The following is a 16,670-nucleotide window of genomic DNA, read 5'->3' as shown; positions in this document are numbered from 1 at the left end:
GGGCCCAGCGGGGCTGCTCGGCTCTGTGGGGGGCGGCAGCGAGGAGCCCCCAGGTGCGGGGCGGGCAGGGCAGGAGGAGGAGGAGGAGCAGGAGGAGGAAGGGCACCGCCAGGACCCTGGACAGGGCCGGCCGTTCAGCACCACGAACAGCGGCGGCGGCCGCGGGGCCCTCGCGCGGGGATTCCCCACGCGGGATTTCCCCGCCGGCCCCGGCCCGGCCCGGGGCTCTCCCCGAGGGTGACCCCGAGGTCCCGCCGCGCCCGGTGACCCCGCGGTGCCCCCCCGCGATGCTCCGCTCGGTGACACCACGCGGGACCGGCCCCGCGTGGGGCGGCCGCGGTGGGCGCGGACGGGACCCCCCAGCCCCAGCTCCCCTTTGGGGGGCACCGCCGGCGGGCCCCGCTTTGGGGGCGGCGCGGGGGATCCCCGGGCACGGCCCGGGCGGGGCGGCGGGCGGCGCTGTGCCCCCACGGCCGGGGCATTGTCCGCCGCCGGAAATGGAGCCGCTGGTCACTCGCCCTTTGTCCCCGCCCGGGCCGGGGGGCGACGGGCCCCGAGCCCGCCCCGGCACCGCTCCCGCCGCCGGGACGGGGGAACCGCGGCCGCGGGGCTCTCACGGTGCCGGGGTGCGCTCCCTGCTCGCGGGACACGCGATGGGGCCGGGGGCGCAGGAACACCCCGGGGTCCCGGAGAGCCGCCCCCTCCCCGGTGCCGCTTCCCCCGTCCCGCCGGGTCGCGGCTCGCAGGTGGCTCCGCTCGTGGGGAGGGGGCGCGGAGAAACGACGTGGAAGCTCCCCCCGATGTCCGGGGGGTCCCACCTCCCGCCCCCCTCCCCGGGTGTCACCTCGTCCATTGACAGGTGGCCTCGCCCCCAAGTGCCCTAAGCGTGGGGGGGTCAGCCCACACCCCCCCCGGGCAAATCCCTCCCGGAATGTGCCGCTGCTCCCGGGGGGGTTAATGAGCATCACGTGGGGCCGGGATGGCGGAGCAGGACCCGGCGCCCCCCGGCCCCGCGGGTGGGTCCTGGGGGGGGGGGCGGGGGCTGCTATTGTCTGCGAGAATTTGGGAGCCTTTGAAAAAACCCTCCCGCTCCCTCCCACCCCTATTGTTGGAGTGAAGATGGAGTCAAACCTCTCCCGGCTCCCTCCCGGCGGGGTCTAAGCTGGGTTTTTTGTTGGTTTTTTTTCCTTTTTTTTTTTTTTTTTTTTTTTTTTTTGGCTGGCCTGATACCCTCAAAGCTGGCCGAGGAGGAGGAGGGAGGAGGCGGTAACAGCCACAACTCGGAATTTGCAAGCCAGTGTCGGGATGGGGTCTGTTTCCAACCAGCAGTTTGCAGGTTAAGTTATATTATTGTCGCGGCCCGCCTCGGCTCCGCGATTATTAATAACGATGGCAGAGCCCGGCTGGGGGGCGCAGGGACCCCCCCGAGCCCGGCCCACCCAGTCCCGCTGTGCCCCGGCAGCGCGGCCGGGCCCGCCGGGCCCCTCTGCCCCGCGCAGCGCTGGGGGCTCGCAGGGGGGGATTTATCGGGGGTTTTCATCCCCCCTCCAGCCCCAGGATGACCCCAGAGTTTGGGGCCGGTGGCGGCTGCTGGGGGTGCTCGGGAGCGGGGGTGGGACGGTGCAAGGGGGGGATGCTGACGGCAAGGGAGAGCCTCTCCAGCGTGGCTTGCTGGGGAAGGGGGGTTTTGGGTTGGTGTTTTGGGCGAGTTTTTCCTTTTTTTTTTTTTTAATTTAGTTTTAGTATTTTAATTTTGGAAAAAAATATTTTGGCTGCTTTTTCGTTGCTCGTTTGGTGGTTTTGTGTGTGATTTTTATTTTTTTTTTTTTTTAACGTTTTTGAGGGAGAAACGGATTTCGGGCTCCCACTCCTCGCACTGCCCGGGTCGCGCTGGCAGGAGCTGCCTTCGTTTCCTGGGGTGATCCCCATGCACACGTGGAGGCAGAGCTCACCTCTCTGATGATTTTTTGCGGGGGTTGGGGATTTTTTGGGCATTTTCCAGGCTGGGCACCCCGAGCGGGGTTTGGGGTCCCTGTGCGGGCGGGGCCGGGGGGCACCCGCAGCTCCCCCAGCCCCGCGGCTCAGCGGCTCCGTGGGTCTCTCGCCAGGTGCGAAGCCGGGCGAGGAGCCGGCCGGGGACTCGCCCAAGGCCGAGAACGAGTCCCAGCCCCTGCACGGCTCCGGCATCTGTAAATGGTTCAACGTCCGCATGGGCTTCGGCTTCCTCTCCATGACCGCCAAGGGCGGCGCCACCCTGGACTCCCCCGTCGATGTCTTCGTGCACCAGGTACGGGCCCGGGGCCTGCAGAGGGAGGGGGGCACCCTCTGGGGGATGGAGGTGGGATGGGGACCCCCCTCCGCCCCCAAGCCCGGCCGTGCTCCCCCAGCCCCATCCCGGGCTCCGGCCGTGCTCCCCCAGCCCCATCCCGGGCTCCGGCCGTGCTCCCCCAGCCCCAGCCCGGGCTCCGGCCGTGCTCCCCCAGCCCCAGCCCGGGCTCCGGCCGTGCTCCCCCAGCCCCAGCCCCAGCCCGGGCTCCGGCCGTGCTCCCCCAGCCCCAGCCCCAGCCCGGGCTCCGGCCGTGCTCCCCCAGCCCCAGCCCCAGCCCGGTCCGGCCGTGGTTCCCGGGCGGAGGAAAGGCCGGCACGGCCGCAGCCGGGACTCCTCTCCGGGCCCGGCCCTGTAAGGCGATCCCCAGCGATTTCATTTTGCCGCGGCTGTTCCCTGAGCAGCCCCTCGGGGCCGGGCGGGGGGAGCAGGTGCCCGCGGGGCCGGGCGGGGACGGGGCTGACCCCGGTACCGCTCCGGGAGCCCCGGGCCCGGCTGGGATGCGCCACCGGGATTCTCCCGCTGGAGCCCATCCCGGGACTGGGGATCGCTCCCCGCGCCCTTTGTCCCGGTGGCGGGTGGCACAAAGGGGTCGGGTTGGTGCCCCTGCGGAGCCCGTGTGACACTGACAGCCCCGTGTCCGGATGTGACCGCGCTGAGCGGGGCAGCCCCACGCCTGTCGGGGACCCTGCACCGAGGGAAGCCGTGGATTAGGGACTGAAGTGCCTTGAACGCCCCGGATCTGCCGGGAGATCCCCCCGGGGGCTGGGGAAAGGGTTTGGAGATGGTGCCCAAAGCGGGGCCAGCGCTGGGAGGGGACGTGGGGCTCAGCGCCGCTTCCTGTGGACCGGGCTCTGTGTGGGGCTGGGGGACAGAGCGAGCACGAACTAAAGGCGCCCGGGGGTCTTTGGGGCAAACGCGGGGGGTTTGTGTGCAGGACTGAGATCAGCACCGCCGTGCTGGCCCTGGGGAGTCCCTGCACCCGCCGCCTTCAGTGGCTGCTGCTCCTCACGGGCCCAAAGCCCCAGAGCGGGTCCATCCTGCGGGCTGGGGGTGCAGGACTGGGCCCCCAGTGGGGCTGTGAGGAGCTCCTGGAGCTCCCGGGGCTCTCTCACTCCCTGCCCACGAGTGGAGGCTGCAGGCAGGGCTGGCAACCTGGCATCGGCTAATGATGGCCAGGGGGGATCCAAATCCCTTCTCCCTTGGCTGGGACATGGGCAAACCGCCTTGGGAGGAGCTCCTATGCCAGGCACAGCTGGTTTTGGAGTCAAGGGCTCCAAATCAGCCAGGGGAAAACAGATCCTGGTGTTCTCCGGAGAGCAAATGGGCCTTTGCATCTCAATGTAGCACAGCGGGACCCAGCGCTCCTGGGGAGAACCTCCCGCCCTTCTCGCGGGGGTTTATTGCCCCCAGACAGTCTGGTTTCCTGATTGCTCCTGCTCACATTCCTGCAGGCCAAGAGAATTAGCTGGGGTGTCTCTGTCGGGAGCATCCCACCGCCCGGAGAGACCCGCAGCCTCTCGCTGCCCCCAAATTTCAAAGGTCGGGGAACCGTGGGATCCCAGAGATTGCAGCGTTAGGGAAATACAGGGAACTCTGGGGAAAAGCAGCTTTTTTGGGGTAGCAGAGGGGCCGGGGGTGTGGGGGGTTCCCCTGCTGCAGCAAAGGGCTCTGCACCACCAGAAGCTTTGGGCTGATGGAGAATTCTTCTCCTCCGGGTCGGGTTTCTCCTCCTGCTCCTCTCACTGGTGGCACAAAGTCTCTGCTCTCCTGCGGAAACAGCCGGAGGAGCTCCCGGTGTCTCTCCCACCGGAGCATCCCGGCGGTGGCCTCTCCTCGGGGAGGGATCGGCTCCTGCTCCCGCCGCGGCCTCGCTGCTTTTGGGTGGCTTGTCCCGGTCCCGACATTTGGGCGCTCCCCAAGGGCCGTGTCGGCTCCTCTCCCCGGGAGGGCGTCAGGGCTGCCAGGGCAAAAGCCACCAAAGCCACCAAAAACCACCAAAAGCGGGGGGGAAAACGCTCAGGGCTCGCTGTGCCCAGCGCCCCAAAACAGCTTTGGGGCTTAACACTCCAGAGCCCCTCAAAACCCGCTCCTTCCCCTCTTCATTTACATATGTGAATGATGACCCACAGGAAGTAATTGTGGGAGAAAGAAGGGAATTGGCCTCTTTAGATCTATTAAATCACTTTATTACAGGAACCAGGTCTGAATGGCCCCTCTCTGCAGGGAGCGCGTCTCCATCTCCCTCTGCCTTTATCTGATCACAAAGAGATTAAAATCTCGGCAGGACAGGAGACTAACAGGGCTCCTTGGGGCTGCCTTTCCCTCGCATTGTGAGCTAAAAATGAGGCATTTGGGTTCAAATGCCTCCCCTGGACACTGGAGATGGATTCATTTGGGGGCTGTGAGGAGACAGGAGGGATGAAGCAGAGGGGAGCACGGCAGATCGTCCCGGGGAGGCGAAGGGCCGAGCAGCACCCCTGAGGAACTGGGGATCTTGAGGTGGCAGAAATTGGGCTGGTGATGGTGAAGAGCCCGAAGGTGCAGTGATCCCCTCGGGATGCGGCTCCCGGGCTCTGAGCATCACTTGCAGGAGTGTGGAGCTGCCTGGAAAGGCAACATGGAAAGAGGGAAAGGAGGAAATCAAGGCTGGGTGACACTGGTTGGAGCTGGAGGAGCAGTGCTGGGATTGGGGTCTGGGATTTGGGGTTGGGGTCTGGCTGAGAGCAGAGGGGAAGAGGATGTCCAGTGCCTGGAAATCGTTGCTTTCCACAGCTTGGCTCTGCATTTCCAAGCGTTTCTCCAAGCCAGCGGGTTTAAATGCTTGATAAATGCAGTTAGTTGGGGTTTTTTAATTCCTTCTCATGATTTTTAGCAAGAAATTCTGCTGGGCACCGCGGGTACCCGTGGCTGCTGTGTTTGATCACCGGAGCCTCCCTGACTTGGTCCTGTGGGTCCTTGCAGGGACACAAAGCTGTGCCCGTGGTTGGGACCTGCTGGGGCTGGGATGTGGCACTGCGGCCCCCTCAGTGCCCAGGGCAGGGTGGGACTTGTTGGGCACATCCCGGCACGGGAGGGGCTCCTGTCCCCGGTGTCCCCTGTGTCCCCTGGGGGCGGCCGGCCCGGGAGCCGCGGGGGGGTCGGAGCAGCTCCATCCCAGGTCCGGGATGGGATGGGATGGGATGGGATGAGGGGGGTAGAAGTGGCAGTCTGGGCACAGGTTTTGGCTGAGCCCACCTGGGCTGTCACCCGTGCATGCAGTCAGGATAATAAAAATAATCATCCACCTGAGCATGACGTGAGGCCTTGAGGGAAAAAAACCAAACAAACAAACAAAAAAACAACCGTGTTTGGAGGCAGCTCCATCCCTGAGTGTGCAGGAGAGGCTCAAGGGAGGGTTTTCTCTGTCAGGAGCACGATCCAGCCTTTCCCTGCTGCCCTCCCCCGGGCGGGGGCGCGGGGCAGGATCCGAGCGGGGGTTTGGGCTGTGCAGAGCGGGGGGGCAGCGAGGGGAGGGGGAATCCTGGCGGAGCAGCTGTTTGGGTCGGTGGGTGACGCTCCTGGAGGGACACCCGTGCGAGATTCGGCTTTTCCTGCTCCCCCCGGGCAGCGCTGCCCAGTTCGCTCTGCGGGACCGGGGTCACCCCCAGCCCGGCACCGGCAGCGCCAGAGCTGCTCATCCCCGGGGAATCACAGATTAGTTTGGGATGGAAGGGACTTTTAAAGGTCATTTTGTCCAACCCCCCTGCAACGAGCAGGGAACCCCCGCAGAGATCCCCTGGGGTAGAAATGCTCGTTGGAATCTCTAATTTTTTTTTTTTTGGGGGGGGGGGGTGTGGGGGGAGCAGTGGGGGAGAGGGGTAACAGCAATTTCTTCGGGTCTGTTTGTTTTGTGGTTTGTTTTTTTTTTTTTTTTTTAAATAACCGCTGGAATGAAATTGTATTGCGCCGCTTGTGCGCCGCGTCCCGATGGGAAATACTGAAAGAGAGTGGCTTTATTCCACCTCTGAAACTCCCTCAAGACGCTCACACACACACAAAAAAAAAGCCTCCTGTCTCTGTCTAAAGATTAACTGATGGCCGCAGGCACATCCCTTCCCCCAGCTCCCCCTCCCTGCCCCAGGGAGAGAAAACACCCTGGAATGGTCTCCTAGATAATATGGCCCAAATGAATGGGATTGCTGGCGGGATGGAGCCCCTGTCCCTGCCGCCCCCACTCCCAGCTCCGCCGTTTCCTTTTCCCTGTTCCCTTACTCCTAAGAATAAGCGGGATGGAGCTGAAATCGTCGTCGGCTGCTCCGGGCCGTGTTCCTGCTTTGAGACGGGAGCACAAAATTAATACTCAGGCACTGATCCCAATTAGCTGCCCTTGGGAAGTGCAGGAGGGTTTTGGTGGGGAAAAAACACAACCAAAGGAGCTAAAAGGATTTAGGACAGGAAACTGATGGATTAAACTCTGTGGTAGATGCCCTTTTTTCCCCCCCTAGGAACTGGTATCGAGAGTTTAGTTTTACTGACTTATGTTGGAAAATGAAGAGCAAACACAGTTACTTTGGCAGGGAAGTGCCTTTATTTTGATTTTAGTTGAAATTGGTGGGGGTCCTTAGGGATGTTGCACCAGATGACGGTGAGGGAGCCAGAGGAAAGCCTTGCTAATGTTTTGTTAAATCCTCTGTGCTCTCCCGAGGGCTCCAAAGGCATCGCCCTCCTTATCTCCGCACCAACCCCCGGGGCTGAGGCGGGACCCCCTTTCCCGAGCACATCCCCCCTTTGTGCGGGCTCGGAGCTGCAGGAGGGGACCGGGGGGGATTCCTGTTCGAGCCCTTCACTCCTGAGCCAAAACCCAGCAGAGCCCCCGGAGCTCCTGGCACCAGGAATCTGCTGTGTGATTTGGGGACAGGGAAGAGCTTTGCCTTTGGGGACAGGGGCCGAGCCAGGCTCAGGCTGTGGGGGCAAAGGGACATTTCCCCGCTGTCACTGGAGACTTGAGTCACTGCTCCGTGCTGGCAGAGCCCAGCCCTGCCCAAATCTCCTTCGGGGGCTGTTTGCCATGGAGCAGGGCCCAGCTGGGGAGGGAACTGCTCTGCCAGGGCTGGGCTGAGGCCGCTGCACCCCGCGGGTGACAGTGGTGACAGGAGGAGTCGTGCCTCAATAACTGGGCAACGTCAGCCCCTGCACACACCTGCACCGGGGCTGTGCCAAACCCGAGCCCTGGGGCTGGGGCTGTGCCAAACCCGAGCCCCTGGGGCTGTGCCAAACCTGAGCCCCTGGGGCTGGGGCTGTGCCAAACCCGGGCCCTGGGGCTGGGGCTGTGCCAAACCCGAGCCCCTGGGGCTGGAGCTGTGCCAAACCTGAGCCCCGGGGCTGGGGCTGTGCCAAACCCGAGCCCTGGGGCTGGGGCTGTGCCAAACCCGAGCCCTGGGGCTGGGGCTGTGCCAAACCTGAGCCCTGGGGCTGGGGCTGCTCCCCCGGGACGGGTCCTGGGGGGTCGTGGTGGGGTGAAGGTGGCCGGGACGTGTGGGGGAGCTGATGGGCCAAGAACAAGGGGGGGACAGGGACACGGTGGCTCTGGGGACAGAGGGGTGCAGAGGATGGTGCCTGGGGCAGTGCTGTGGGTGCCAGCTGAGCCAGAGGTCACCACGGACAGGTCACCCCAGTGATGGGGGCATGTCCCCCCTCGGGGCTCAGCAACCCCTGGGCTGTTCTTCCTGACCCTGCCCTGCGGAGTGAGGGAAACTGAGGCACTGGCAGTGCCTGCAGTGGGGCTGGGCTGCCCGAAATGCTGCGGGCAGGGCTCAGCCGTGCCCCTGGCACTGCCAGCAGCGTTCCCGCAGTCGGCCTCATCCCAGCACCCCAGCCCGGCTCGTTTTCCGAGGGATTCCAGTTTAAAGGGCTCCGGAGAGCCGAGGTGCAGCGGCTGCTCCGCCCCAGGCCCCGCTGGACACAAAGATGGTTTGATTGAGTGGCCGGGCCTGGCTGGGAATAAACGTCCCCTTGTGTCGCGCTGGGGAGGCCGCGGGGACAATGGTGACCCCGGGGCCGGCCGAGCCCCTCCGGGGTGGGGCTGAGCCGGGGCCCGGCACTTCGGGGGGCAGCGCTGGGGTTTGGGGCACCCCCGGTGTCATCCCTTCAGGACGGGAAAGGGCTCTGAATGCGGGATGTGCGAGGAGGGGTTTGCCGGGCCGGAGGAAGAGGAGGGATGAAGGCGCCCCGTGTGCGGGGGGTGGGCAGCGCTCACGTGCTGTGCCTTTGTGTGCCGTAAATACCCGGGGAGAGGGAGGGAGGGAAAGGAGGGTGGGGATCCGAGAGGTGCCCGCTGTGATGCCCAGGGGGGCCGCAGGGTGAAGCTGTGCCTGCTCGGCCCTGTCCCTGTCCCCGTCCCTGTCCCACCGGGTGACTCTGGGCCCTGATGACCACAAGGAAATCCTCGCGTCGGGCTGCGCTTCTTTTGGGATGGCAATGCTTGGTGACCCCGAGCCCAGGGCCACCCTACAGCCCCCGGACCCAAACCAATCCCCCCCGGAGTGACCCCGCAGCTCCCCCAAGGGCCCCGGACCCCAAACCCCGGTGCCCAGAGCTGGGCACAGCGCTGATGTGCGGAGGGGCTGGAGGGGGTCAGAGGGCCCGCGGCCATGCCGGCCACCCTTCCTCCCCCCGCCGGGGCCTGGAACTCCTGGAATTTGGGCAGCGGGAGCGCGGCCGCCGCCGGCCCTTTGTTCTCGCTGGCCGGTGGCTCCCGGCCCTGGCCCTCCCCTGCGCTCCCCCTCATCCCCAGCATCCCCGGCTCGCTCCAATCCCCCCCTTCCTCTCTTTATTTTTTGGGAGGGGGTGTGGGTGTGTGGAGGCCTGGGAAGGCTCCGGCTTTGTGTGTGGTGTGGGACAGGGGCTCTGGGCCCCTTCCTTTCAGATGCAGGAGGTATGCAGCTAATTCAATGGGCTGCAGTTTGATTACCTATCTGATAACAGAGGAATGCCAGCAATGTGTGTGTTTTGGGAAGGGGGCAGGGGGGATGCGCAGGGACCACCAGCCACACTGCAGCTCACATCAAAAGGCTGCGGCTGGGGGGGAAGAGCTGGGGCGCCCCAGCCTCTGTCCCCCCCCCCTCCTTTCCCGGAGAGAGGGCGTTTCCTTTGGCCTTTTGGCGGAGGGGGCTGGGGGGGGCGCTTGTCATCCTCACCCGCTCCTGGAAAATAAATCGCTTCCCCATCATGTTGTGGCAGCTTCTGCCTCATCCCTCCTCTTCCTCGGAGTGGGGGTGACGGATGGCGGGGCCGGGCTCTGGCAGTGGGGAAGGGGTGCCCGAGGTGTGGCCGAGCTGGGGTCCCCCCTGGCACGGCTCAGCTTTATCCCGGAGCTCAGGGCTGAGCGCCTGTGAGTTTTCATCCCCACAGTGTAAACACAGCTGGGCCAGCTGGGGCTGTAAACGCCTTGAGAGGAGCCATGGGAGGTGGTTGGCCTCGTCCCCGGCTGCCTCCTGTGCCAGGGAGTGATGCTCAGCCCCTCCTTACCCCCCAAACCTTGGGGCTGCTGTGGGAATGGGGTAAATCCCCCGTCCGGGGTAGCTCCCAGTGCTCAGATCCCCTCACAGGCTGGGGACAGGGCAGGGGGGTGGCTGAGCCCGGGTGCTGAGGCACCTCTGGGATGTGCTGCTGCTTTGGGCACAGAGCTCCTGCATGGGTTTGGTCACCGAGGGGCTTTGCCGGGGGCGAGTGGTGCTGGAACTGCCCTGTGTGGGCAGAGGTGGCTGTGAGACTCTGCCACGTCCTTGTTGTCATTTGGGACCTCAGAGTGTAAGGTTTGCCCCTCCCTTTAGGCACCAGGAACAGGTCAGAGAGCAAAGGAGGATCCTGTGGGGCCCCCCGGGATCCCATCCCAGCAGTCAAGGGGATCCAGGGCCAGGGGGTGACTTGGCTCAGCACACGGAGTCTGTCCCACCCTGAGCCGGACTCCAGGCACAGAAAGGGAGGGGGAAGCAGCAGGAAAAGGGCTCTCAAGGGTTGTTCCTCGAGCTCTGCTGTGTTCCCACTTCTCCCATGCCCACGGACACGCGGACATCCCACAAGACCCTGCCAAGGAAAATCCACTCCTATAACCCAACAGCCCCGTTTCTTCCCTCTCTGCTTTACACGGGGCGTTTCCTCGCGGCTCCTGGTGAGGTTTGGAGCGGAGATGGAGCAGGCCGAGCCTGCCCGTCCCGTACAGCGAGGCTCCGTGCGGGAAGAATGGGAGAACACGTGATGGGAACTCTCCGGGCCATGAATGGGGGAGATGCTCCATTCATAAATGCAGGGTCGCGCCGCAGCCGCGCAGGCGTTGGGAATCCCCAGCCGGCAGGAGCTGCTCCTCCCTCTGCCAGCAAATTCCCCTTAATTCGTTGCTCATGCTCGTTTTGGCTCCAGCCAGCAGAGCTGCGGGAATGCCGAGCGGGAATTGCTGCCCCCGGGCAGAGCAGGCAGGGATGCTCTCGGCACAGGGGGTTGGGAATTGCCGGCTGCCTCACCTAGCTCTGCTCCTCGGGGATTTGTTCTACTAAAATGGACAGAGCCCCTGAAAGTGGAGTGGGTTTTCCTGTCACCTCACAACCCCCCTCCCCAGTCTGGGTTTTTCTTGGCTCCCCTGGTTTGATTGCGTGGTGATAACCGATGTGGTGTTCCTGGAAGGAACGGGAGAAGCTCCCAGCAGTGATAATCCTGTGCCAAATGGCTGCTTAATTAATTATTGCAGGCAGTTAAAGGGCTTGGGCTGAGGTGAGCTTCCAGCCTCCTGGCCTTGCTGCAGGGCCTGCAAAGACCTGGGTTCATATCACTGTGCAAAACGTCGAGATTCTTCTGTATTTAAAAAAAACCAAAAAACAAAAACAAAGGACAGGCAGGGAGGGACATTTGCAGCTCTTGTGCCACAGGAGGTCTTTGTGCCGTGCCTGGAGAACAGCCCAGCGCTGTGCTGACCCCCATCCTCTCCCTGTGCCCCCCCAGAGCAAGCTCCACATGGAGGGTTTCCGCAGCCTGAAGGAGGGAGAAGCTGTCGAGTTCACCTTCAAGAAATCATCCAAAGGTTTGGAGTCCATCCGGGTGACCGGCCCCGGGGGCGTGTTCTGCATCGGCAGCGAGAGGAGGCCCAAAGGGAAGAGCCTCCAGAAGCGCAGATCCAAAGGAGACCGGTGAGGGCCGGGCTGGGGCTGAGCCCCGCGGGCACCGGGAGCCGCCCGGGCACCCTGGGGCTGGGCAGGGCAGGGCACCCCGGGGCTGGGCAGGGCAGGGCAGGGCACGGAGCCTCCGGGAAAGCGGCCTCCTGCGGGGTTAATGAGTGGCAGCTGCAGCTCGGTGGGGAAGGGGCAGGGAAGCAGCAGGGAAGGGGCAGAGGTCAGGGACACCCCGGGCAGCTCTCCCCTTGCTCAGGGAGCCGTGCTGGGCTGGGGGAATTTTCTCCACGAGAAGCTTTTCCTTGTGGGAAGGAAATAGCTGGACATCCTGACAGCATCTCCCTCAGTGGGATGGGAACCCCGGGGCAAGTTTCTGGCCAGCCCTTCATCCTCTTTCTCCCATCCTCTCCATCCCGGCTGCCTGGGGATGCCTCATCCCAGTTTTCCCAGTGGATGCTGTCCACGCCACTCATCTGTTCTCATAAACAGGTTTTTTAATTAATCAGAAAGGAATTGTGAAGGAAAAGGAAAGAGAAAAGGGCTGTGGCTGTCCTCTGTGGATGCAGAATTCAAAATGGACACAAGGCAGCTCCCTCTGCTCTGCTGTGAGGGTGGCACCCATGGGATGGTGCTGGAAAGCACAGCCCAGTGATGAGCCACCCTTGGGGTTGTCCCCACACGATGACAGCTGGGGATGTCAGTTGTTCCTTTGCCTGTTCCTGGGGCAGTGTAACCCCGGGAGGGGGGTCTGGAGCCACAGGAGCCAGGACACGGATGGAACCAGAGGGGTGGAACCCCCAACATCCCGGTTTTGTCCCTGGTCTGTGGCTTCAGTGCAGTGGTTTGCTGCCATCTCCTGGGTACCAGCAGCACCAGTGAGCCCCAACTGGCCGTGCTGGAGCTGGGGATCTGCAGGGACCAACCCTGGGGCTACCACTCACCCCAAAAGCGGAGCCCAGCTCTGGCTAAGAAGCCAGATGGGTCCCAGGCATGGTCACACCATCCTCCTGCCTCATTTTATTTCTCCTCCCCTCACACAGGTGCTACAACTGCGGAGGGCTGGACCACCACGCCAAGGAGTGCAAGCTCCCTCCGCAGCCCAAGAAGTGCCACTTCTGCCAGAGCATCAGCCACATGGTGGCCAACTGCCCCGTGAAAGCACAGCAGTCGCCCAGCTCGCAGGGAAAGCCCGCCTACTTCCGAGAGGAGGAGGACATGCACAGCTCGGCCCTCCTCCCCGAATCCCGGGAATGATGGTGGGTGGCAGGGAGAGGGGGTTTCCACCGGGATGAGAAGGCTTTGGCAAGGCAAGTGACAGCCACGGGGCTCGGAGGGGAGGGACTGGGGAGGGCAGGTGTCAGCGGGGACCTGGTGTCCCTGCACAGACCTTTCCCCATGCCCAGGCTGGGAAAAGCCCTCTTAGCATCAGGATGGCTTGTTCAAAACAGGGGAAGGCAGAACCAAACACACTTCTTCCTGCTAAAAACCCCGAACATATTTGATTAATCTTTATTCTTTTCCTAAGTTAAGCCAGGCAGTCGTGTCCTGGGGAGGAGGAGCAGAGGGGCAACAGCCCAGGGAGGAGCTCATGGCTCCTGTTCTCCTGAGCCTCAAGCAGGCTCCGGCACAGCCTGGAGGAGCTGCAGGGGACCTGCCCCGGGAGGAAGGCTGAGGGAAAGGCTGCCTGTGGAGCACCAGGGAGACACCCGTGGGCCGGCCCCGTGGGTCCCTCTGCTCCTCGTGGCTTCTCACTTTCAGGGAGGTGTGAAGATTTATGGTTTTTCCATGATCGCTCAATTGGTGATAGCAGCAGAGCCCAGATTTGGGCTCAGTCTGGGAGGAAATGGATCATCACTTGGGGCTGGACTAACACCACCTGTTTATGGGCTGCCAGCTGCAGCCTAGGAGAGAGCAAGTCAAAGAAAAACCACTTTTTTCCCCCTAATCCTCCCCAAGTGCCAGCCCAGAGAGCACAAGGTGTTTTATGCAGCCAGCTCTTCCCCTCTCAGCCTTCTCCCAGCCTCCTCCAGAACACGGAGCTGGGGAAACCCTCTGCTCCTCCTGCCCACCCCACACTGCAGAACCCGCTGGCTCTGGGGCTGAGCCTCCCCAGGGACAGGGGACGAGGCTGTCCTGGGTCAGTGGCTGCTGTCCCCCCCTTCCCACAGCCCTTTCCCAAGTCTTGCCTTTATTTATTGGCCCCGGTGGACTCCCCTTCTCCCGGGGAGCCCCCCGGCCGTGCCGAAGCCAAGGCCAAGTGAAAGCTGCACTAGGACGTGCGTGAATGACGTATCTTTGGGTTTGTCTGTCGTCTTTGTTTTGGGTTTGTTGTTTTTTTGGTTGGGTTTTTTTTTTTTTTAATATAAATATTCTGGTTTTGTATTTTTGTATATTTTAATCTTTAAGAAAAGAAAAGGAAAAAAGAAGAAAAAAAAAAAGGAGAGAAAGGACATAATTCCTGCAACTTATTCTCAGGTATTCGAGCAATCTCAGGGATAAAATGCCTCTGTAGCCCAGTGCTGGACAGAGAGGAGGGATTTTTCTAACAGCACAAAGAAATTATGAAGTTTGTATTGGAAGCGTAGATCTACCTCACTGGATGTTTGCTAGGTGGGCTGATGTGTTGTCGAGCTTTTCAAATGTGTTTTTTGGTATGTTTGGGATTTGTTTTCTTTTTAACTGTATTTTAATGGTATCTTCCCCATGCACTGATGGAAGCATTTGGGTCTGTGGATCTTTGTGTGGGGATGGAGAAGCCAGGCAGTGCCATGGGCAGGGAAGAGGTGCTAGAGCCCCTGTTGGCTTCCCAACTCCTGAATTTCTCCCAGCCTGGTGGCTTTTGAGGACTGTCCTCTGTTTCCCTCTCCTGTTTACTCTTGCACCTGATGGGAACACTGCAGTGCACCCCTGAGAGCTCCTGCTGCCCTGGGCTGGGATGTCACACAGGCTCCCAGCAGGCTGGTGCTGTGTGGCTGGGGCTCAGGATGGGGGTCCCAGCCCCTTCCAGGGGGACAGAGGAAGAGCAGACAGTGACCAGGGAGTGTTGGGAGACAGGGTTACCCTCAGTCCCTGCCCTTCCTCACCCCCAAGCTCAGGGCTGGCTGTCCATGACCTTCTGGGACCAGGGACCCAGTTCCAAGTCTGAGGGAGGTGCAACTGCTCCATCTTTTTCCCCTTCCTGGCTTCCCTCAAATGCTAACTCACCATGGCTGGGGGAAAGTCTGGATCCCAGGTTTTGGGGTATGAACACTCCTCTTGCAGCCCAGGGAATGGCTGGAGCCTTCCCAGGGAGGGTGTCTGGCCATGGGCATGTTTTCTGCAGGTTTTTAGTAGCAATAGGTTTAGATGTTGGGCAGGGCTGGATCAGCAGGAGCACCGACTCCATCCCCAGGGATGGAGGACTCTGGGGGGATTCACTGAGGCTGCTGGAGCCCAGTGACCCCCAGCACGTGGGCATTGAGGGGGATGGAAAGCAGCCCCCAGCTGCTCCTTGCCCTGCTCCAGTAGTTTAGGGTGAGGTGGTGGTCTCTTCTTCGGAGAGGGGGGAAGGACTTTTAGTTCTTGACTAGCAATGGGATCTGTACAAAACTGCTTCAGGAAAACAGCTTTAGTCTGACGGGGTAAATGCAATAGAGCCTTGGGGGGTGGCTCCCAGCCTCCCCCCGGCACCTCGGCTGTGCCAGGGAAACTGCTGCCCCCCTCAATTCCTGTCTCTGCCCTCCTCAATCCCTGTCTCTGCCCCGCTCAATCCCTGTCTCTGCCCCGCTCAATCCCTGTCTCTGCCCCGCTCAATCCCTGTCTCTGCCCCCCTCAATCCCTGTCTCTGCCCCCCTCAATCCCTGTCTCTGCCCCCCTCATCCCTGTCTCTGCCTCTATATCCCTGTCTTTGCCTCCCTATCCCTGTCTCTGACCCCTCAGTTCCTGATTCTGCCCTCTCATCCCTTTCTGTCCTCCAGAATCGTGTAGGACCTTCCCCCCTGCTCCTACTTTAATGGTTTGGTGATTTCTTTGCCAGATGTCTAGTGTGTGTAAATACCTCTGTAAGTCTTTCCACTTAATCTCAGTATTCTCCTTGATTATTGTTTACAAAAATAAGAAGAAAAAAAAAAGAAAAAAAAGGAAAAAAAATAGAAATATCCAAAGCATCTACTTGGTTATGGAGAAGGGAGATGGATCTGCTCTCCCACACAGAGCTGCCAGGTGGGAGCTCTGTAACCATCCCTGCCCTGGGCTGAAGCAAATAGGGAACCACTCAGGTTTCCCCCGGGGTGCTGGGATCTAAGAAAAACAGGGATTTTTATCTGTGATGGGAAGCCACACTGGAGGAGATGGGATTGATTCGCATCTCCTTGTGTTGGCCATTGTGGTTCTTCCCTTATGTTGACAATAATTAACTAAACTGCTGCATCATGGCCCACTCTGCCCACGGGCACTATGCATGAGGGGACAGTCGGGAGGATGGGGCACGCTCAGGGTCCTGCTGTGACACGGGAATGTTTGAATGTATGAGAAATAAAACAAAGATGTCCCTCACGAGGGGGTGTCTGCCCTGGGGCGAAAGCCTTGAGTCCCAAAAATGTCCAGGAGGAGACGGAAGAATGTAATCCATGTTTACTGCTAGCAACCAAAGCGTTTGTGTCAAACCCGTGAAGTTTTATGGAGTGGGTGGGAGGGAGGGGATAACTGGGGTGGCTGTTTGTGTGGGGGGCTCAGGGTGACCCCTGAGTGAGATACTCACACTTCCCAAAGATATTTCCTGCTGGAGTCCCTGCAGCGAGATCCTCAGTTCCTGCTGCTGCAGGTTTTCCCCCCCCCCTGTTCATTTTATTTTTGTTTTTGTACCAACTATGTAAAATGTGGGGTTTTTTTTCTTTTCTGGAAAAAAAAAATAAAGACCATGGGCAATGGCTGCTGGTGATGTTCTGTGTGTGCTTACATTTGTTTTTCTCCCCTGGGGTTGAGGTGCCCCGATGGGGGGTACCAGGGCAGGAGGGTTGTGCTGGGTACCTGCAGCCCCCCAAAAGTGCCCCAGCCCTGTCACAGAAACAGACTGGTTTGGGTGGGACATTAAAGCTCATCCAATAATCCCACTACTGTCATGGCAGGGACAGCTTCCACTGTCCCAGGCTGCTCCAAGTCCTGTCCAGCCTGGCCTTGGACACTGCCAGGGATCATGGGGCAGCCACAGCTGTTCTGGGCAC

General features: G+C 61.4%; 1 protein-coding gene across 1 annotated transcript; it reads left to right on the top strand.

The window, feature by feature from the left end:
- Positions 1 to 856: 856 nt before the first annotated feature.
- LIN28A (lin-28 homolog A) lies at positions 857 to 12,723 on the top strand (the record flags this gene model as incomplete). Its single annotated transcript, XM_083879645.1, has 4 exons — positions 857 to 1,336; positions 2,109 to 2,287; positions 11,303 to 11,487; positions 12,510 to 12,723. Exons 1-4 carry the CDS (start codon positions 1,306 to 1,308, stop codon positions 12,721 to 12,723), a joined length of 609 nt encoding a protein of 202 aa, XP_083735771.1. The 5' UTR covers positions 857 to 1,305.
- Positions 12,724 to 16,670: the final 3,947 nt, after the last annotated feature.

The sequence above is a fragment of the Zosterops lateralis genome, assembly GCF_965231275.1.
Source record: "Zosterops lateralis genome assembly, chromosome: 28".
NCBI lineage: Eukaryota > Metazoa > Chordata > Aves > Passeriformes > Zosteropidae > Zosterops > Zosterops lateralis.
The sequence above is the reverse complement of the archived record's forward strand: the minus strand, read 5'-3'. Positions and strand labels throughout refer to the sequence as shown.